The sequence below is a fragment of the Gadus morhua genome, chromosome 17 (genome assembly GCF_902167405.1).
Source record: "Gadus morhua chromosome 17, gadMor3.0, whole genome shotgun sequence".
Classification (NCBI taxonomy): domain Eukaryota; kingdom Metazoa; phylum Chordata; class Actinopteri; order Gadiformes; family Gadidae; genus Gadus; species Gadus morhua.
The window spans coordinates 6,212,723-6,234,001 of record NC_044064.1 but is presented as its reverse complement, the minus strand read 5'-3'; the positions used below and the strand labels follow the sequence as shown (position 1 = coordinate 6,234,001).

General features: G+C 50.0%; 3 protein-coding genes across 5 annotated transcripts in view; all 3 read left to right on the top strand.

Annotated features, from left to right (window-relative positions):
• The first annotated feature begins 10 nt into the window (after positions 1–10).
• On the top strand, positions 11–2,822 carry cnpy4 (canopy FGF signaling regulator 4). Its single transcript, XM_030338276.1, has 6 exons — positions 11–169; positions 548–674; positions 923–1,019; positions 1,244–1,366; positions 1,703–1,820; positions 2,080–2,822. The coding sequence occupies exons 1-6, from the start codon at positions 85–87 to the stop codon at positions 2,166–2,168; spliced, it is 639 nt and encodes a 212-aa protein (XP_030194136.1). The 5' UTR covers positions 11–84; the 3' UTR covers positions 2,169–2,822.
• Positions 2,823–2,894: 72 nt separating this feature from the next.
• Positions 2,895–4,817, top strand: LOC115529495 (zona pellucida sperm-binding protein 3). 2 transcript variants are annotated; one of them, XM_030338266.1, is made up of 4 exons: positions 2,895–3,296; positions 3,640–3,758; positions 3,948–4,036; positions 4,618–4,817. In XM_030338266.1, exons 1-4 carry the CDS (start codon positions 2,925–2,927, stop codon positions 4,716–4,718), a joined length of 681 nt encoding a protein of 226 aa, XP_030194126.1. In that variant the 5' UTR covers positions 2,895–2,924; the 3' UTR covers positions 4,719–4,817. The 2 variants fall into 2 exon arrangements, with proteins under 2 accessions (XP_030194126.1, XP_030194125.1); XM_030338265.1 differs by having other exon boundaries at positions 4,614–4,817.
• The window catches only part of ntn5 (netrin 5), a 24,772-nt gene continuing 8,308 nt past the window's right edge, over positions 4,816–21,279 (top strand). The window contains exons 1-3 of one of the 2 annotated variants that reach the window (XM_030338061.1): positions 4,816–6,255; positions 16,967–18,516; positions 20,053–20,241. In XM_030338061.1, coding sequence (XP_030193921.1) covers positions 16,977–18,516; positions 20,053–20,241 — 1,729 coding nt within the window. In that variant the 5' untranslated portion in view covers positions 4,816–6,255; positions 16,967–16,976. Of the gene's footprint in view, positions 6,256–8,966; positions 9,287–16,966; positions 18,517–20,052; positions 20,242–21,279 lie in introns of those variants that run through there. The other variant, XM_030338060.1, reaches the window with a different exon arrangement.

Sequence of the window (21,279 nt, the reverse complement as noted above, 5' to 3'; positions counted from 1 at the left end):
ACGGCTGCTGCGCATGCGCAGTAACAAACGTGCCTATGTGGACAAGTCCTCTTCATTTCTCAATTTGTCAACGGAACAGTAGATATGGGCTTCATATGGTTGACTATATTGGTGGTCTGCAGTTTCACTAGGGCAGACCAGGACGAGAGACTGCCGAACAAATGTGAAGGTAAACACTTTATAGTTTTAGACGTGTTAAAAGTATCGCCAGACCACCCCCCTCTTCTTAATCCACGCATCGGTTTTTATGTGGAAGAGCCTCACTTCAAAATAGTTCCCCGATTAAACACAATAAAAACGTCATGCATTCACGGAAAGCTATGTTATTACTATTATTGTGTGGGTTTTTGCCTGTTTCTGTCTCTATCTCTATCTCTGTCTGAATACTAAGAGACATGTGATAAGTGTGCAAAAAAGTTTTGCGGAGATGTGCATCTGTTCATCATGCTGAGTGACAGTATCATATGGCTCTGGGCCACTTACGTACTCCTCCTCGGCCATTCGTCCTAAAGTTGCTTGGTCTGTGTTCCCTCTTCTCCACGACCAGTGTGTAAGTTCCTCACTATGGAGCTTCAGGCGTCGCTGGAGAAGACTGCCCGATCAAAAGAGGTATTTGAGCTTGGAGAGGTGCTGGACACTGGCAAAAGAAGACGCAAGATAAAATACAACACCTCGTAAGTTCGTCGGGGCCATGTCTATACAGCTGTCATGGTAGAAGTTTTCCTCCTACCTCCAAGTGTAAAACACCTTCCCTAGCCAGTAATGGTTACCAATGGTATACATGAGTAGATCGTTTATTTATCTCTATGTGATGACCTGAACACTGTCAACACCTCAACTCATCTGAACTATGATGCTACAGTAATCATCTACTTGTCATTATTGATGAGGGAGCCTTATTGTTGACGCGTTGCGTTGCCAGTGAAACGAGGCTGACTGAGGCGGTGGACAACATCTGTGAGGGAATCCTTCAGTACAACATCCACGCTGAAAGACCGGGCAGCCTACGCTATGCCAAGGTGTGTGTGTGTGTGTGTGTGTGTGTGTGTGTGTGTGTGTGTGTGTGTGTGTGTGTGTGTGTGTGTGTGTGTGTAAATGCTTATTGCTTAATTTGGCAATCACATAATAAGCCTAGACCAATAAGCATAAATGCATCAAAATTGGAGGCCGCTAAACTCACGTGTGTGTGTGGGTGTCTGTGTGTGTCTGTGTCTGTGTCTGTGGGTGTCTGTGTGTGTGACAGGGCGCCAGTCAGACCATGACCACGCTGAAGAACCTGGTCCACAAGGGGGTGAAGGTGGACCTCGGGCTGCCGTACGAGCTGTGGGACGAGCCCTCTGTGGAGGTCTCTGACCTGAAGAAACAGGTGTGTTCACGTGGGTGTGGGGAAACATGAAGCCCTTCACTGGTCTGTAACTTATCAGGTGTGTGTATGGCCACCGCATGAACTTCAACTTGTCTATGTCGTGTATATTCTTGGTGTGTGTGTGTGTCTGTGTGTGTGTGTGTGTGTGTGTGTGAGATTGTTTTTTTGACCAAGCCCAACATCATACTCTTTATGGCATTGACAGGGTGTAGGTTTGATTCCCACTAGGGCGTACACTCTGCACTTTAAAGATTTAAAGCAAATTTTAAAGCAACCACCATTTGAAATCAATTCATATTTTTGTATACGTGTGTGTGTATACGCGTGTGCGTCCAGTGTGAGACGATGCTGGAGGAGTACGAGGAGGTGGTGGAGGACTGGTACTTCCACCACCAGGACCAGCGACTGGAGAGGTTCCTGTGTCAGACCCACGTCCTCAGCCCCCCCGACCTAGGTACAACCCCCCCCACCCCCAACCCCAACCCTATACACACACACCGACGTTTGATGTAACAGCCGATACTCCTAAGCTACTTCAGGTCGAAATTTGTCTTAACAGCTGAGAGCATTCTTTTTATAAAGTAGCACAAATAACGTTGTAAATAATATCCGTTTAGTATCCGTTTCACATAATTTGGTCGTTATCGGCCAGTTGAGATCTGTGGCCGATACGTGTCTGTCATGTGACCCTGCGTGCTTCCTCCCGGTCTCAGAGTGTCTGGAGGAGGTGTGGAAGGGAGAACTGGGGGCCAAAGCAGTGGAGGAGGAGGAGAAGACGTCACATGACGCTGGGGAACTGTGATGATGATGATGATGATGATGATGATGATGATCACACTCCGGACTACACAACACAATGCCTCTGTTTGACCTTTGACCCTTGACCCTAGGCTGTGCCCCTGCCTGTTCTTACTCCTTCCTCCCTTCCTCAATGTTATCCCGAAAGGGAAAAGTATCTCTAAAATGGGATGACATGAGTTTACATGAGAAGCCATGGTTGTAATATTGGCCTGGCCGGACGTCCAAACTGCACAATAGCTCTGACTTTCATGAGGTATAAACTTGCTGTCTTTTTTAAAGCCCATTCATGTTCATCCAATAAGGCTTTATACCTGCACAACAGACTGTAGCCTAACTTTATGCAACTAATTGGGACACTTTTCTACGATTTTATTGTTGTCCATTTCAGTATTATTTTACACTCTGTATTCTATTTCTAAACATTAATAATGTTGCTCAGTATTTTTTTCTGAGCTATTTTAGACATGTGCCTTATGTACAGTTTTACATCATTATTGCAGTATTTTTATATTTGTTATGCTTGTTATTCTGCCTTTCAAAATGATTACTTGGTGGCACTTTTATAGGCAATTAAATTACGAATATACAACTGTGTCAAACTGTTGCGACACTAAATACCATGTCATTAAAAGTTTTAAAAAAGAGTTAAAAAAAATGCTTGATTGTGTGTGATTGATTTCAGGTGTGTCAAACGACCCAAAAAGATCCCATTTGATCTCATTCTGGGTGGTTCCTTTTGGCCTAAGGATCTTCCCTAATGGAGAAACCTTTTCCGTTCACCACCGCAATGGCACCGCTTTCTCTCCACGTAGTCCTGCTGGTGATTAGATGGCTGCCGGTCGCGTGCTACAGCTACCAATCAAAGTCCCTTTTCATGACCTTCTCCGAGCTGGCCGCCCTTGAAAAGAAGTCTCAGGACCGCGTTTGGGTGAAGTGCCTTCAGGACAGTATGGAGGTGACGGTGGTGGAGGAGAAGGCGGATGCTTTTGGTCCGGGGTTCCCCGTTGACCCTAAACGCCTGAACCTTGGCCCTGTGGTCCAATCACAGAGCCGTTGCCAGGCAGAGGCCAGTGGAAAGGGGGCTTACACCTTCCGAGCCCAGCATGGAGAGTGTGGCACGAAACTAATGGTAAGACTGTCAGAACTATTGAAATTAGTGTTTGATGCCATAAAGTTTCACACGTTAGTTTACAATTCGTTAGTGAGGAATCTTAGTTGATCATGTGTGATGGCCAGTTGAGTTGAACAATGCTTTCACGGATAATGTAGAACACAACAGTGATTTTAATAAACTAAACCAATCATGGATTATTACACTAAACTAGGAACAAGGTTAAACAATCTACACCTGAATACCATTGACCTCAGACAGGACCCAAGTAGAAAAGGCGAAAACAACATTGGGAACTTTCTTTTTTTTTATTCACATGAATAGCAGCCTGGTGATGTTTTTGGATTCATTTTTTCACCAGATATCAGATGACAACATTGTCTTCAGCAACCTGCTGGTCTACTCTCCTCCTCCCACTGAAGCTGGACAGCTCCCTCCAACTCCCTCCCTGGCTGTTCCAGTGCACTGTATTTATAAACGGTGAGTAAAATAAATAGAATCGTTATACAATTAATGACCCCAAATGGAGCGAGGCCGAAACAAAAGATAAAACAACATTTCACTTCCAGCATATAGTAGTACAACTTAGTAGTCTTTTTTTTTTTCCTGACTGACTTGATACTTGCTGATGCATTATGGGTGATGTAGTTCTGTTGTTGTCATCATTAGGAGGTATGGGGTGAGTAGCGGTCCTCTAAAACACTCCCGGGCCCCAGTGGTTCCCCGCTTCTGGCCTTCCACCTCCAACTCCGGCTCAGGTCAGGGCTGCTTTCACTCCGTTTGGTGGAACACACTATTCCATCTGGAAGAACCTAACCCAAGCACCTCATTGTACATTGGTTTGCATTCGCTTATGAAGAGGAACAAGCCACTGTTTGCTTTCTAGTTGCCTCTGGCCCCCGGAGAGAGTTTTATCCTTCTGTACATCTTCATAGACTAGGGGTAATTAAAGCCTAACTAGATTAGGGTTATTGCTGCCCCCTGTCGATTCAATTCTGATACTATATGTTGATGTTTCGATATCGTTTTCAAACATTTGGAATTGTTTAATAGTTTGCATGGGTTAAAATATGTCAATCTTTCTGACAGTATGATTATTGATGTATTAGAAAAAGACGATTTTTAGGAAAAAGGTCATAGAAAGGAGGGGGCTACCTTTTTTACCCCATGGCCATGAGACATTTGTGGAAATCCTCTCTTGCGTCAACGAAAGATGGGTGGGTGTAAGTGTAAGGTTATAGACTTTATGATCATTTAAATAGTTTTGTTAAAGTACACATAGCCTGTAATGCATGAAAGTTTATCAATGCAACATTATCCATTCGTCTCCACAAGATAGTTGGAGGTCAGCAGACGGGGACGCCTCGGTCTGTTGGAACTGGGGGACGGATGAGACATTTCTCTCACGAAGTACCAAGACCCGCCACCAGAGGGCAGTAATGGACCAAACAAGACCGGCCACCAGAGGGCAGTAATGGACCAAACAAGACCGGCCTCCAGAGGGCAGTAATGCACCAAGCAAGATCCGCCACCAGAGTGCACTAAATAAGACCCGCCACCAGAGGGCAGTAATGCACCAAATAAGACCCGCCTTCAGAGTGCAGTAATGCACCAAATAAGACCCGCCGCCAGAGGGCAGTAATGCACCAAACAAAGGCTACGGCGAAACGGTATTAAAGATTGATTTCCACATTTGTTACAGAAACTGCTCCATTAAAGAGGATGAATGAATTTTAATATTTCTTTCTTCCAGTTTAGCATTCAACTGTGGATCTGTATGTCTTTTTCTCAGTTTATTTCCAGAGTGACATAAGGAGACCAGCTTGGGCCCATTTATGTTCTCTCATGGACGATTGGCAACCATGGAAAATGAAATCATAAATCCAAACGTTTTTTTCCAGTAGGCCAATTGACTGCTGCTTATTTAAATAAATAACAATATATTCTCTATTTTTAGGCCGCTAAAATATGTCCCTTGAATAAACGTCATAAATGTCTCAGGTTAAAATAGCCGACCTATTTTTGTTTGGTCAATATAAGCCTAATCTGGTTCATATTTTAAAAAGAAGATAGTCAATCATTTTGGAATCAGTGCCTCGAGGACAACGAAAATAATAATTATTGAATGATTAACGTTAATATTTTAAACTATCATTACTGTTCATTTATTTTGGTCTGGTATCTTCTAAAACAATTAAAGATACAATGCCGGTAAAAGAAAATACACTCAATGAAACTATTAAATTGTGCAATGTGTGACAATTATCTAGGCTACACAAACTCTGATTCGCTGGTGCGTAGTTTACATCGAGCCCTCCTCATGGGATAGGCCTAGATACTAAACCTCTGGAGCTCGGAGCAGCCGAGCTCCGGGCGGTTTTAGGGGATTTGTTGCCACACAATCAGACTCGGAAAGACGGAACGAAAAGGCTCTGAAATAGCCGATTTATATAATAAATAATAAATAGGCCTAAAACCGAGATGCCATAGTGTTGTTGACAGGTTGTGTGGGAAAATAAACGGTGTAAAAAAAAAACAGACAGCGGTTTTGATTTAAAATTATCTTATGGAAAATGGCCTTTAAATAAGATGCCTTCTTGGGATAGGATGAAAAAATGTGTCAAATATGCAAAGATGTATAGAGATATAGTTTAAGCAAATAAAATGGTGCGTTGTCTGGTCGTAGCCGACATGCGGTACATTCAACGTGGATACGGGGATTGAATTTAACACTTGTAGGCCTACTTGTCCATGACCAGCACATCGACCCTACATCTCCCAGCTGTGCGTGTTTCTTCCCCAGTAACAACATCCCACCGCGGGCGGACGGGCCCGTTCGAGGAGGGGGTCCCAAGGGAGGGAGCTCACTGTACACCAGCACCCGGACCTCCACCAGCCAACCGCCCCCCAGGTCTCCTGACGCCGCTCCGGGGCCTTCGCCTCCCATCAGTCCGGACTCACACTGGGTTGCTCACACGTAGGACTGATCCTCTTTGTTTTTTTGCTATTTACCAAAATGTTACATATGAATGGTCTATCTATTAATCGTTGTTGTAGGCCTAATATGGTGCAATCAGTAAGCGTCCGGCCACGTTTAAATATCCTTATTTAAACGGGCCTGTTGTAATTACCCACTTTATTTTGTTTATTAAATTATTTACAGTTGTAATATAGTATTATTATTTGGCCCATTCAACCAAATTTCGATATGTTGCCTAAATGGTGAATTCATTAAATAAAACAGAGCCTATTGTTCAAGGGTATATTACTGTGTTATATATTTAGTGAATCTGTAACTGTTGGTTGGCAAACGTATTAACCACAAGAGTTAATAAAGATCACCTGTAGTATAGGCAACTATTAGGCCCTCAGCAAGAGCATTAACAAAGCGATATTGTATCCACAATTAGGTCTGTACTCAGAATGATGAATTATTTTGTTTATTTTGGCCTTATTTTTTGTTTTTTTCCGCGATGAATGTGCGCAGCCTCCGGTGTGTGCGTGTGTGCGTGTGTGCGTGTGTGTGTGTGTGTGTGTGTGTGTGTGTGTGTGTGTGTGTGTGTGTGTGTGTGTGTGTGTGTGTGTGTGTGTGTGTGTGTGTGTGTGTTTGAGGCACCTCTCTGCTCACCTCGTCCTCGTCAAACAAACACCTGCGCCAAAAACGACCGATTTGTGTCTGCAGTCTGAGGCCTGTTCAAATTATTATTATTCATTTAACACTCGTCTGTAATTGTTTATTATTATAAGGCGTGCATTTAAATAAATAGGCTTGATCTGGGGGCGCTTTATTGATTAAGGCTATTGAATTCATTCATTTATTTATTTATTTATTTTAATTGTAGCCTTTATTTTGTTTCCATGTCCGTTCCATATATCTACTTTCTGATCCAGAGGCGCAACGCATCGATCTAACTTAATCCCGACATGTGGGCCCCGTCCATAGTACTGATCGCGCTTAACCTTTAGATTAGCTGTGTGAAGCCCTTTGGCGGACTCCCGGGAAGAGAAATGGGGTGATTGTTTACATGTCTTCGAATTTCCCGTCAAAGGGGTGTGTGTGTGTGTGTGTGTGTGTGTGTGTGTGTGTGTGTGTGTGTGTGTGTGTGTGTGTGTGTGTGTGTGTGTGTGTGTGTGTGTGTGTGTGTGTGTGTGTGTGTGTGTTGCAAAATCCCTTAACGATTTTGGCCTGAGGTCCGTTGGTGGGAAGCGATTTTGAATGAAAATCGTTATGTTTATATGCAGTTCCCCTAAAATATACACATGGAGGCGCCGTCGGTCGCCTCAGACATGTGCCTCAGAAGTGAGAACTGACTGTTTAATGCAGTTAAATATTTTCAAAATCAACAGACACACACACACACACGCACACATTATAAAATGACATCATCATTAGCAGGCCTATAAAGAGAAATGAGAGCAAATCTCCCATGTTCCCTATGGGTTCTATGGGCCTTACCTGACATTGGCTTACTCACAACAACGGCACATTGTTGCGATTTGGTCTCCATATTTTATTATGGAGGCAATCCGTCAAATTCAGACACCGTTGTCTTGTGAAATGCGCTCCAGTTCCGTAACAAGCGGATGATGCTGAGTGCATGAGTGTATAATTGCGCTTCTATTTGTTATGATTCCACCTCCCTTTGTTAAGCCTACACGCTGCAGGGCGAAACATTCTGGCACTGGGTCCCTCACCCGTTGACTGTGTTTATCGTTTATTATAAGCCTATAATTTATAGGCGAGGGGGTTATGCTATCGGTCTGGTATCCAAACGCATTTTGTTATTCCAATCGATAATTGAACGCCCACACTTATCTCAGCCCTAGCCCGGGGCGCGCTGCACACACACACGCCTTTGTGTTCGCGATGCCAAGGAGGGAGATATTGACGCGCAAACGTGCCATTTCTTCAATTGACTTTATTGCACTTGTCCTGTTTCCAAGGATAGCATTTCCCAACGAGTCGGTAACTACTTGACACACACACCTGGGGGAAGCATTCCTGCTGGGAAGTCATCAATCAGTTTTATAGTTTTCCCTGGGAAACTTTCCCTTTTCTGCCGTGCCCCAATCTTCCCATTATCCTTTACCTTAGTATTTTCTTTGTTTTGAATATGCACGCGTACGGACACACGCACATACACAAACACACACACACACACACACACACACACACACACACACACACACACACACACACACACACACACACACACACACACACACACACACACACACACACACACGCACCCTTTCTCTCTCAAACGCACGCACGCAGCCTTTTCCATCTGTATCAGTTTTTGTTTCTCCGCACGAGCACATCTGAGAACGATCCACTTGTCGATTAACAAGAGGTCCCCCACCCCCCTCTCCTCTTCTCCAATGATCTAATTGGAAGAAAGAAATGGCCGGTGGTTAATTATTTCAGGGCGAGCACGGATCTCCTAATAACGGCGAGAGTCTCCAGCCTTTTCTCCCTGCCTCCGTCAAAGTGCCCGCCACTTCCAATAATGAACCCGAGGGGCGGGAGATCAAGTCGTTCCCTTTACCCAGCCTAAAGGCCAGGTGTGTGTGTGTGTGTGTGTGTGTGTGTGTGTGTGTGTGTGTGTGTGTGTGTGTGTGTGTGTGTGTGTGTGTGTGTGTGTGTGTGTGTGTGTGTGTGTGTGTGTGTGTGTGTGTGTGTGTGTGTGTGTGTGTTGTAGGCCTCATATGTCTACGTCAGGGATGGGACGCCTCCTACCGTACGCGGATCCCAGCGCTCAGCCCCGCTGCTGCCGCTGTCCCACTCCGTGACTCCCGCACACTCGCAGCCGCCGTTCCACTTCGGGACTACCGCACACACTTGTTGCTGCTGTCCTGCTCCGGGAGTTCAGCACACACACTTGCTGCCGTCCCACTCGGGGAATCTCGCCCACACTCGCTGCTGCTGTCCTGCGGCGGTCGCTTTATTGCGTGAGACAAGCGCATGACCGCAATTGAGCAGAGAGGGATTACTTTTGGTTCACATGGTGAGTGGAACACGTTTTATCCTTTAATTGATGGCGCCGACTTGTACTTATCTTTTTTTCATCACCCCTCGAGCTTTGTGCAAAGCCTATTTATTGGATTTAAATCTAGAATGGCAAAATAAGCGAAAGGCTTCTGTAGTCCGCGTTGTGGATTCAGTATTTTGTTGATTCGAAAATACATGTGTTGGACTCGCCTACTGATTGATTGATTATTGTTATTATGCGTGTATATGTATACTTTTTATTTGTTGCAGTTATTTCAATATCTGATTCTAGATGTTTGAAGTTTAATGTCAGTCACACCCCTACAGCTCCATATCGAGATGCATGGCTTTAAGTACTGCACTAAATACTGGAGTTTGACTGAACTTCATTCAGGACTTTTAACTACATTTTAAACGCCAGTAGATTTAATGGATATTGATGCGCTCATAAAATTGGTGTTGGGCCAACGTTAACATAGTAAATAATGATACTGTCTGATTACAGACATTATGCAATTGGTATGCAATTATCCTTCCATTGAAACCCGTCGCTTCGGGGGGCTAACCACACAATAATCTGAATTAGGCCTACCGCAACTATGCAGCCTAATTACACCAATTAGTACTTAATGAACCGTGCACACATGAATCAACGTTAAAGCGCCCCAAACACAATATCTGGTCCTACAGTAAATATTTCTCATTAATATTGTGATATTATTATTTGAAGAGAATACAAATCCAAGAAACCACGGACTCATAGTTTTGGTGTTTGTTTTTTATCCAGTGACTTACAGCCATGGGCCAAATGGCTGTTACAATATAAATAGAGCCCGCGGTTTTAAATAAACCACTGAGATTAATTTCATCGGGCCCTGTTTAAAGAAACCCTGTTTATAGCCTGCAGCCCAAGTTTGTTGGAATACAATTAAAAGAATAACAACACAGAGAACTCATTTGGTGTTGGCATGTACTCCAGGGTTTAACATTTTAAATGCATTAATTTGACACAAAACAAACTGCCCTGAGGAAAGTTTTTCATTTGTTTTCTGCGGCTGGAGCTGGCATTTGCGTCATTAGAACATTAAAACTTAAAACCACTCTATTCCCATCTGTTGCTCAACCACTCCGCCGTTTTAAACAAAACCTTAATGGAACGGGCTCTGCCAATTTGTGTGTGAGGAGGTACAGCGTGGGAGGAAAAGTGTGGGTGTGGGTGTGGGTGTGTGTGTGGTGTTAAAGTAAGCCTAAGTATTCTCCTTCAAATATCAAGGACATATGCACTCTATGCAGGGAGAAATACTACGCAAAGGCCAGCCAAATAAACTCGAGTTGTTTAGGCCCCCGTTTCCACGCATTGTCAGTATAGCATATCCCATATAGGACTAAACCTGCACCCCGACCCATGGGCATTCCCTTTCCCACAGGTGACGGTGTAAAAAAAAAAAGCGAAACAGTGGCTATAATCTATTTAGTGTGTTTCATGACAGTTGCAGAATGCTGTTAAACCAGAAGATAGAGCGTAAACCTGCGCTCCAGGAATGCGCTCCTCCGCGGCAGCACAGACACAGCCGGAATGCCGTTTGAGAATACGGACGGACGGACGGACGGGGGGGTTAGGGTATATATACATAGCCTTTCCCTTCTTCCCAACCAGGTCCCAGTGTTGTATTTCAGACGTGCTTTAGGGGGGGTGGGTGGGGTGGTGAGGGACAATTGGAAATTAACAAAGGTGTCATTGCAGTGACGCGTGCCAGCAGGTGCGCCAGAGCGGCGGATGTGACAATACGAGATTCTACGACGGAGATTATATTGATCAGATGTATTTAAAGCCAAGGGGCTACTGTGTGTCTCGCGGGATCTGAACAAGGATTTGCAAACAGTAAGGCCTACATTTAGAAGACCCCCCCCCCCATCTCTGTAATTGGTTTAAAAATAACATAACATGATTACGCACGCATCCACAAAAAGCAACCGTGACCCTTGTTTATTTTGATCTCCACCCAAAAAGACTTGCGCATTTATCTTCAGATGTAATAGTTCAGAATCTGTGCTCTGGTTTCATCCCTCTCTCTGCGAGGGCCTCTTGGCCGACACGGTGGTATCCTTCCTGGACACGGAGCGTTTTGGCCATGACGAGGAATGTTAAAATGTGTGGGACGGCTCCATATCCAGCTCATCTGCTCACCACATAACGGGACCCCCCCCCACCCCCACCCCCAGCACAGGCAGCAAGACCCGCACCGGGTGAAATATAGGGCCAAGAGTAGACAACAGGTATAGTGTTTAGCCCCCGTCCCGTCCCCCCGTGACCCTTGTGACCTTTCAGTCACAACAACTCACGACGTAGTAGGTCTACTTCTGTCTTTGCGTTTATATTTAGTCGTATGCCTCTTTTAAGATTGGCCGGTTAATATTCTCTTTATATTTGTAGTGTTCATGTCATCGCAGTTTTTCATTGTTTCTTTAAAGCTGCAGTCTACCATTTTTGTGCCCAAAGCGTTATGCTCCTACATTAGAGTGTGACGGAGTCTCGTGGTTTCCATGCGTTTTGATCTATAGCAATGGCCTGTAAGCCAACGAACCATTGACTCAATCCCCAGCCCCCACAATGTAATTAAAATCGGAACCATGAGACTCAAATCAAAACCAAATTTAATCAAAACAAAGGGGATGAAAAAGAAAATCGTACCCCATTTTGCTTTCATACAACTCTCATTATTTTCTTTATAACCCCCTCGTGATGTGTAAACCCAAGCTGCTCTGGGTGTCTGGCCATCTGCTCAGTGCGTCTCTAATGAACTGACTCCTCCATCGTGGCCACACGCTGGAACTTGGAAGGACTCTAAAGCAACACTCCGGAACAGCGCTCATGACCGCACGGGCTCCCCGGCCGTCCCATACCACGCTCACCTCCTCAGGCCCGGTGTTCATTACACGATAACAGGGGAAAAAAGAGAGCGCCCAGACAGCACACCTATCTAATCCTCGTTTATCCTCCACTGTTACTGAGCTCATCCCCGCCACTCCGTTCCCACGTCCGTTCCCAGGACCATCAACTCCCCCACGCTCCCTCTCCACACATTACAGCATCTCTCTGACCTCCTACACTCGACTACCCCCCCCCCCCCCCCCCCCCCCCCCCTTCTTATTCTTTTTCTGGGGCCGTGTAGAAACAAATCAAAAAAGTGATGTTGAAAGGATAAAGAACGGCTTCGTGGACCTTCAAAGTGGGTTTTATTCTTCTAAACACGTGGTAGTGGTGGTCCCGGGCGGGTGGTCCCGGTGTGAACCGGAGCGGCGCGCCGTGGGTCGCTCCGGTTCACACAAGGTTCCTCGCCGCTGTGAACATGAACGGAGAGGCTGCTGGCGCGTATGTGAGCCTGTAGCTCCGGGCCAGACTGGGCAGAGCTGCGTTTGAAGCTGAACCGTGCGGCTGGGGGCGCTCGGTTGGTCGAGCCCCATCACCAACACTATCGGGTTGCAGGCCTGATGTACGCGGGCAATAGTTCTGGTTTGGGTCTTTTTCTTTTTTGGATAATTTTTCAAATATATTTATTATTTTTTATGTTGTCATATAAAAATTATATATATATTATATAATATATTCAATAATTATTCTCGAGTCAAGTCTCGAACATGGCTGTCGATTTTGGTTGCATCTGCAATAACGACATTATTTTACAAGCGCGTCCTGGATGTCAGAGTTGTCCAGGCAGCGTATTAGCACAGAGTTCCGCAGCACTTCCACGTTCTTCCGACATGCCGGCTGTGGGAATTTATGGAAGGCAGCAGGGGGTCTGTGTGAGAAGGGGGCCGGGTGGGGGGGGAAGGACCTTGATACCATATCCAACCGGTTACAGTAGAGGTGCCAAAGGGATGATCCGGTTTCGGCCCAGAGAATGTGGATCCGACCTAGGGGGGGGGGGGGGGGGGGGGGGTCTCAGAAGGGGAATCTATCCATTATAGAAGCTGTAGTGAGACGAGAGGTTAATTAGCTAACATAACCCCAACAATGACAAGTCCGAGTGGTCCCTTGTGGATTAAAGTGGCCACTAGGCACTAGGCAATCCAAGTGGGCACTAGTGGATCCAAGTGGATCCAAGTGGCCACTAGTGGATCCAAGTGGCCACTAGTGGATCCAAGTGGCCACTAGTGGATCCAAGTGGCCACTAGTAGATCCAAGTGGCCACTAGCGGATCCAAGTGGATCAAAGTCAGCCGCAAAGTGGGACCGTCACTAGGTTTCCCTTCTTGTTAAACCAAGGAACGGTGGTAAGGGGGGGGGGAATGGTGCGCTGTCTCGTTCCATCCGAGGCTCTTGGAGTCGGCTGGAGTTAAAGGGCGGTGAAGGAGTAGTATAAATACACGTGACGTGAGTGTAAGAATGTTAAACAAACCGGACCGTAATCCTCAACGCTACCCTCGCTCTTACGCTGGAAAGTTGCACCACCGGCCGCGTCTGGGTTGAGCGGGGGCTTGTTTAGAGACGATTGAACTATATATTCTAATCTAAATATTATTTTCGACCATCCACCACAAGGATATCTCAAGCAATCCTTCACAAGATGGATGATGAATGCCTGGCCTGGCTTTTCTTTTGTTTATTCAGAGCGGTCAAGCTAATTTAAGTGGTAACATTAGCAAAACAAACGCGAGACGCGCTCTGCTTTGTCTCAGTGAGTCAAGAGTGCGAAACGTATTGCAACTTCAACTCTGACCCCCTCGCTGTGTAGCCGGCACTAGCAACAACCAGTGCGGCAGTGGTTCAGGAGTTTGAGTGGGATGGCTGGTAACCGCAAGGGTTGCTTGTTCGATCCCCAGCTCCTCCTAGCTGAGTGTCGCGGTGTCCCTGAGCAAGGCACCTAACCCTAACTGCTCCCGACGAGCTGGCGGTCGACTTTTATCGTTGACTCCGCCGTCGGCGTGTGAATGTGTGCATGAATGGGTTAACGTCAGGCAATATTGTAAAGTGCTGTATAAATACAGTCCATTAACAACCAGTGCTCCTTCAACTTCCCGAACCAGGACAACGACCCAGGTTACAGAAGATCTCCCCGCAACCTTTCCCCCCCCCTCTGTTTCCCTTTCCTCGGGTTTCCTCCCGACGGCGGGGCTTCAAACCCTGCCGCTCGTCCTCCAGGCATTGCGGGGACAGCTGACACCTCTGGAGCCCTCCAGGGGTAATTAATCAACCTATCAATTAGGGGCACACGCCTTCAAGCGGCGCGATGGGGGGGTTGGTTCCCACGGGGCGTGTCATGACCCGTCTGGAATGCCCCGGGGAGCCGGACCGGACACCCAGAATGCGGTGGTGTAGGCAACAGGGGTTGCCGTTAGCAACGCGCCCAAGCAACGACACCCAATACGGGCGTTGTCCCGACGTGCCTTTTATGTCCTCTGTCGGGTTTGCCGATGGGATTGGAATTTCTCTCCTGTATCGGTGGTGGTGGTGGAGATGGTGGTGGTGGAGGTGATGATGGTTGTGGTGGTGGAGATGCTGGGGTCAGAGATGGTGGTGGGGATGGGGGTGGGGGTGGTGGTGATTACGAAGGTTGTAGTGGCGGTGGACGAGGGGGTGAAGGTGGTGGAGGTGTTGACGGAGACGGTGGGGATTAGGTAGGTTGCAGTGGTGGTGGAGAAGGAGGTGGTGGAGAAGGAGGTGGTGGAGAAGGTGGCGTGGGGGTTGGCGGTGAAAGAGTGGGTTGTGTCGGTGGTGTAGGTGGAGCTGGTGGTTGTGGGAAGGTGGTGGTGGTGGCGGTGGAGAATGTCAAGGTGGTCGTTGAGATGCTGATGGTTGTGAAAGTAATGGGGGTGATGTTGTGATGGAGGTGTGGGTGGAGGTGGAGGCTGATCGTCACCTCCACCTGGAGTTCCGGAGAAGCTCCAGGTTGCCACAGCAGGGGCACGACTGCCCCCTGCTCTGGCCGTAAGCCCACCCCGTGCCCCCCCTCTGGTCCTCGGGTAAGCCTCGGGGTTTCGGTCTCTGTTCTAACTGAGCCGGATGACTCAGACCCCGTGGGGGTCTGAGTCTTCTTCTTCGTCCTTGTCCTCTTAGGTCCTTGTCCTCCTCTTCTTCTTCGTCCTTGTCCTCTTAGGTCCTTGTCCTCCTCTTCTTCTTCGTCCTTGTCCTCTTAGGCCCTTGTCCTCCTCTTCTTCTTCGTCCTTGTCCTCTTAGGTCTTCTCACGGCCCGGCCTGACCGGACTGTCGTGTCAAACGCTTGTTAGAGGAGGCCCGTCAATCTGGAAGCAGTTAGGGGCGTCGTTCTTCTCTGGACGCGGACGCAGAGAGGGTGGGTGATCGATGGGTGACGTAGCGGACGAGAACGGAGTCGACTGCTGATCGATAGGCAGAGGAGCTCCATGTGAACAGCGGGGGAGAGACGGTCTGGGCGGAGGAAAGGCAGGACCCGAAGGAGGTCAACGCAGCAGTTGTTTTTTGTGGTATTTTTCTGTTTTTTTTCCCTCGGTGTGAAACGAAAAACCAAACGACGCAAGAAAAAGATCCCACAGAGTCCGTGGTTCTGTCCGAGGGAACGTCCACCCATTGTTTGCCGTGCAGAAAGGGGAGAAGTGAACCCAAGCCTCTACAGTATCATATGGTGACAGGGAGATGAATTGCGCTTTGGGGGGGGGGGGGGCGATTTGTTAACATGGCGGACGACACAGTGTCCCGTTGTGTCCTAGCGTGGGGTGGAAGTGTCCGAGCGGAGCTGAACACGCACACCGCCGTTTACGAGTCCTCCTCCATAAATCTTTCCGTTCCCCGTCCAACTCTCGGATCTCTCTCCTCCACCTTCTCCTCTCCTCTCCCGTCTCCCTCTCTCTCTCTCTCTCTCTCTCTCTCTCTCTCTCTCTCTCTCTCATCCCAACCCACCCTCTCTCGTCCTCCCTCTCTCTCTCTCATCCTCTCTCGTCCTCCCTCTCTCTCTCTCATCCTCTCTCTGCCTCTCTCTCTCTCTCTCTCCAATTTATTTGAAAGTATTTCTAACATGTTCCCATTGGGTACATGAAGCTCCAGCTCAGGCTCTCTCTGTGTGTGTGTGTGTGTGTGTGTGTGTGTGTGTGTGTGTGTGTGTGTGTGTGTGTGTGTGTGTGTGTGTGTGTGTGTGTACCGACCGGTGGTAAAGTGATTTGAAATGGGCCGGGGGGGTGGGGGGGCCGGAGAGAGAGTCATAAATCTCCTGGATGCGGTCCAGTCCATGGTTCTTCTTGGCCCCAGCTGTCGGACATGTTTTTTGTCATCCTCCAAGAAGGGTCCACTCAGACCCACCACCACCACCACCACCTCCACCACCACCACTCACCATCACCTCCTCCCGCTACCTCACTCAACCGTCCCCCCCGTTTTTTTATAGGTTGGGCGGTTGAGTTTTACGATCAATCCGTTGTTAAAGGCTGTTTGTGCCGCGGGGTTCTGAGGCGCTGGCCCGTGGCTCTGCGGTCGGGTCGTTCTGCAGATTGCGTTGTGCTGCGATGACATCTTGACGGCGGGATTAACAAACAAAGCCCTGCATGAAGGGGAATGCGTGGAGCGGGTACACAGTGTGTTTCCAATAAAGACACAGGTGGTCCCGCAACGTCTTTTTCTTCTCTGTTTTGGCTTCAAAACGCGCCATAAATCCATCACTTTTTTTGGCTTTCTCCTCACGTTCGTTTTTTTTATTTCGTTTTCTTTCCTTCTTCCCCTGCCACAGGCCCGATGACATGATGTCACTTCCCCTTCCCCCCTCCCGCCTGGTCTCCTCGGTCCTCCCTCTGCTCCTCCTCTTCCTCCCGCCGTCCTTCCTCTCGCCCGCCCTCTCCCACGCGCCGCTGAGCTGGACCTCGCCGCAGGACCCCTGCTACCACCATGACGGGCGTCCGCGCCACTGCCTGTCCGAGTTCATCAACGCCGCGTACGGCGTCCCCGTCACCGCCGGCAACTCCCTGCGCCGCCCCGAGCCCGGGGCCGGCGTCACCAGCGCCCTGACGGACCTCCACAACCCCCACAACCTCAGCTGCTGGAGGTCCCAGGGCGGGGGGGGCGGGGGGGGCGGGGGGGGTGGGGGGGGCCTGGAGGGCGGGGACTGGGTCATCACCCTCCCCCTGGGCCGGCGCTTCGAGGTCACCTACGTCAGCCTGCAGTTCTGCCACCAAGGGGCGCCCCCGGAGCCCTTCTCCATCTCGGTGCTCAAGTCCATGGACCGCGGGCGGACGTGGCGGCCCATGCAGCACTACTCCAGCGACTGTCCCGGGACCTTCGGCCTGCCGGCCCGCACCGCGGCCCAGACGCGGCACCGCGAGACGGAGCCCCTGTGCTCGGACCCCCGGCCCCTGCCCAAGCACCGGGGGGGCACGGTGCTGGCCTTCTCCACCCTGGACGGGCGGCCGTCCTCCGTGGACTTTGACCACAGCCCCACCCTCCAGGACTGGGTGACGGCCACCGACGTCCGGGTGGTGTTCCACCAGGCGTCCAGCGCGGGACGCCCCGTCAGGCCCGGGGGGAGGGGAGGGACGGGGGAGGGGGCCGGTCCGGGGGTGGGGGATGGAGAGGACGAGGAGGAGGAGAGTGGGGGGCCCGGCTGGAGGGCAGGCTCCCAGGGAGCCGCCGGAGATCAGGTGGACCAGGGGCCGGCGTCGGACAACGGACTGACGTATCTGGAGAGGGAGCTGCAGAACACCGGGACGGGGGCCCGGAGGGACAAGGGGGAGAAGCTCCCCAGGAAGGGCCACCGCAAGGGCCTGGGGGGCCCGGGGGGGGAGGAGCTCAACGTCACGGGCGAGGGGGGCGGGGACGTTTTCGGCCGGGACGAGGCCCCGCCCCCGAAGACGAGGGCGGGGAAGGGCCGGAAACGGGGCCGCAAGAAGGACCAACCGCAGTGGCCCCCGTGTCCGGGCGCGGGGTGTCGCTGGAGGGTGGACCAGGGCCAGGGCGGCCGAGACCACCAGGGGGGGGGGCGGGAGCTGAGGCGGCGGAGGAACCATCATCACGCGGGGAGGGGCTTCGGGAACATGCAGCTGGCCCCTCCCCCGCCGCGGGTCTTGGCCCCGCCCCCGGCGCCCCCTCTGGCGCTCTCCGACCTGCAGGTGGGAGGCCGGTGCAAGTGCAACGGCCACGCCTCCAAGTGTCGCCGCGACGACCACGGGCGAGCGGTGTGCGTGTGCGAGCATCACACGGCGGGGCCGGACTGCGACGTGTGCGAGGACTTTTATTTTGATAGGCCCTGGCACCGGGCCACGCCCACGCAGCCCAACCCCTGCGTCGGTAAGTTCCCCCTCCCACACTCTACTGGTTGATAATACGTTAAGTGTGGTTTGATGAACCTCGGGTTGATATTTGGCCGGGTTTCATATCGCTTTCAACAATAAAAGCGCAAACCAACGTTGGTTGGAACATTTTGGAGGATATTTGGGTTCAGCAGGTTTGGTTACGTCTAACGTAACCTCTGGGTTATGTTTTGATTTTTTACAAAATCCAGATGGTTGACCCAAAATTCTGGGGAAGACTGCTGGTCTCTGAACCTGGAATTTCCATCTTTTGACAGCTTATTGCACAATGTTTTCTTTCTCCCTTTCAAACACAAGACGTCGAAGTGTTTGCTGTCATTGATAGGACAACCTGAGAAGATTAGTAAACGTGAGAAGGAGAGGATTTAGAAGATTGAATAAATGCAGACTTTTGTCTGACTGGCAATTGAGACTGTCTGCCCAAGTGTCATAACAAGAAATATGCACAGCCTTCGTCTTGGAAACTCTGTTGCACTTCCATGCATTGCCTGTTCAATCTTGTTCAAAGTTCAAAGATAATTGTACAAATTGATATATATATGCATGTATGTGATGCGTATGCAGACACCTCTCAAGGGACTCAAGAATGCGGTGGTGATAGTGTTTTTGATATTGTTTAGTAATTAATCATGAAATGATCTTATGTTGAACAGAATTTTCATTAATGTGTATTGAGGTTTATTTAGGATTTCACATTACAACCAACAAGTCTGGCATTGTTAGGTTGGGTTGTTAACTGTTAACTCTTTCTCTTCCTCCTCATTATCCTGATCCTCTTCCTCCTCCTGCTTCTTCTCCTCCTCCTCCTCTCCTTCTTCATTATCCTCCTCTTCCTCCTCTTCTCTTCTTTATCCTGCTCCTCCTCCTCCTCCTCCTCCTCATCTTCCTCTTTATTCCCCTCCACTTTCTCTTCTTATTTCTCGTCCTCCCCATCCCTCTCCTCCTCCTCCCCCTCCTCTCCTTTTCCTCCTCCTCCCCCTACTTCCCCCTCCCCCCTCCTCCTCCCCCACCCCCCTCCTCTTCCCCTCCCTCCCCTCCTCCCCCCTCCTCCCCCCCTCCCTCCCCATCCTCTCCCTCCTCTTCCCCTCTCTCCCCTCCTCCTCCCTCCCCCTCCCTCCCCCTCTCCTCCCTCCTCCTCCCCCTCCTCCCCCTCCTCCCCTCCCTCCCCTCCCTCCCCTCCTCCCCCCTCCTCCCCCCCTCCCTCCCCTCCCTCCCCTCCTCTCTCCTCCCCTCCCTCCCCCTCCTCCTCCCTCCCCCTCCCTCCCCCTCCTCCTCCCCTCCTCCTCCCTCTCCTCCCCCTCCTCCCCCTCCTCCCCCTCCTCCCCCCCCCCTCCTCCTCCCTCCCCCTCCCTCCCCCTCCTCCTCCCCCTCCTCTTCCCCTCCCTCCCCCTCCTCTCCCTCCTCTTCCCCTCCCTCCCCTCCTCCCCCCTCACCCCCCCCCCCTCCCTCCCCCTCCCTCCCCTCCTCCTCCTCCTCCCCCCCTCCCCCCCCTCCCCCCCCTCCCCCTCCTCAGCGTGTGAGTGCAACGGCCACTCCTCCAAGTGTCGCTTCAGCATGGAGGTGTTCCAGCAGTCTGGGCGCCGCAGCGGGGGGCTGTGCCAGCAGTGCCGTCACCACACAGCCGGGCGCCACTGCCAGTACTGCCAGGGGGGCTACGCCCGCGACCCCGCCCAGCCCCCCACCCACCGCAAGGCCTGCCGACGTGAGGCCCGTCTGGGCGGGGGGGGGGGGGGGGGTGGGGGTGGTGCTGGAATGGTTTTAAGATGTCAATTTTGGAAGTCATTTTGGTTAATGTGTGTGTGTGTGTGTGTGTGTGTGTGTGTGTGTGTGTGTGTGTGTGTGTGTGTGTGTGTGTGTGTGTGTGTGTGTGTGTGTGTATGTGTGTTGGGGGGTTTGTGTGTGTGTGAGCTTGTGTGTGTGTGTGTGTGTTCAGATATGTGTTTTATTTGAACCTTGGAAGTGGCGTAAAGGTTAAAGTGTGTGTGTGTGTGTGTGTGTGTGTGTGTGTGTGTGTGTGTGTGTGTGTGTGTGTGTGTGTGTGTGTGTGTGTGTGTTCATATGAGTGCATCTCCTTTCCTATGAATTGGAAAACAAAGCATTACACAGCCCAAGTGTTTATGTGGACGCATATCTTGCGGTTTTGTTTGTGTGTGTGTGTGTTTGTGTGTTTCTTCCCTGCACAGCGCTATGTCCACTCTGCTTCTTTGACTCCTGTCCCCCGACTTAAGCCCACACAAGTGTTTATGGGCTGGTTACATTGTGAGAGGGCACAGCTATTCCTGTTAGGGATACACACCTGCGTGGTACCACGGACAGACACACACACACACACATGCACGCACAAACACACACTCACATGCACGCACAAACACAGACGTGGACACACATACACACACACAAACACACATGCATGTACTCACACACACACACACACACTTGCACATGCACGCATAAACCCACACACATATGGACACACACGTACACAAATGCACAAGCACACACGCACACAAACCCGAATGCATGCACTAACACACACACACCCACACACACATGCACGCCAAACGCACGCACGCCACACACACACACACACACACACACACACACACACACACACACACACACACACATGGGCACACACACTCAGGCATTCTTGTGAGACTCCACTGCTGCCACTTGTGAATCCCCCTGGCTAGCTGCGGCTGGCATCTGCTGTGACCCCTGACCTTTGACTGGTCACATG

Coding starts and splice junctions, on each gene's coding strand:
- cnpy4 (XM_030338276.1), top strand. CDS start 85: ATGGGCTTCATATGGTTGACTATATTGGTGGTCTGCAGTTTCACTAGG. Junction 170..547: donor ACTGCCGAACAAATGTGAAG/GTAAACACTTTA, acceptor CTCCACGACCAG/TGTGTAAGTTCCTCACTATG. Junction 675..922: donor AAGATAAAATACAACACCTC/GTAAGTTCGTCG, acceptor TTGCGTTGCCAG/TGAAACGAGGCTGACTGAGG.
- LOC115529495 (XM_030338265.1), top strand. CDS start 2,925: ATGGAGAAACCTTTTCCGTTCACCACCGCAATGGCACCGCTTTCTCTC. Junction 3,759..3,947: donor GTGCACTGTATTTATAAACG/GTGAGTAAAATA, acceptor TGTCATCATTAG/GAGGTATGGGGTGAGTAGCG. Junction 4,037..4,613: donor CACCTCCAACTCCGGCTCAG/GTCAGGGCTGCT, acceptor CGTCTCCACAAG/ATAGTTGGAGGTCAGCAGAC.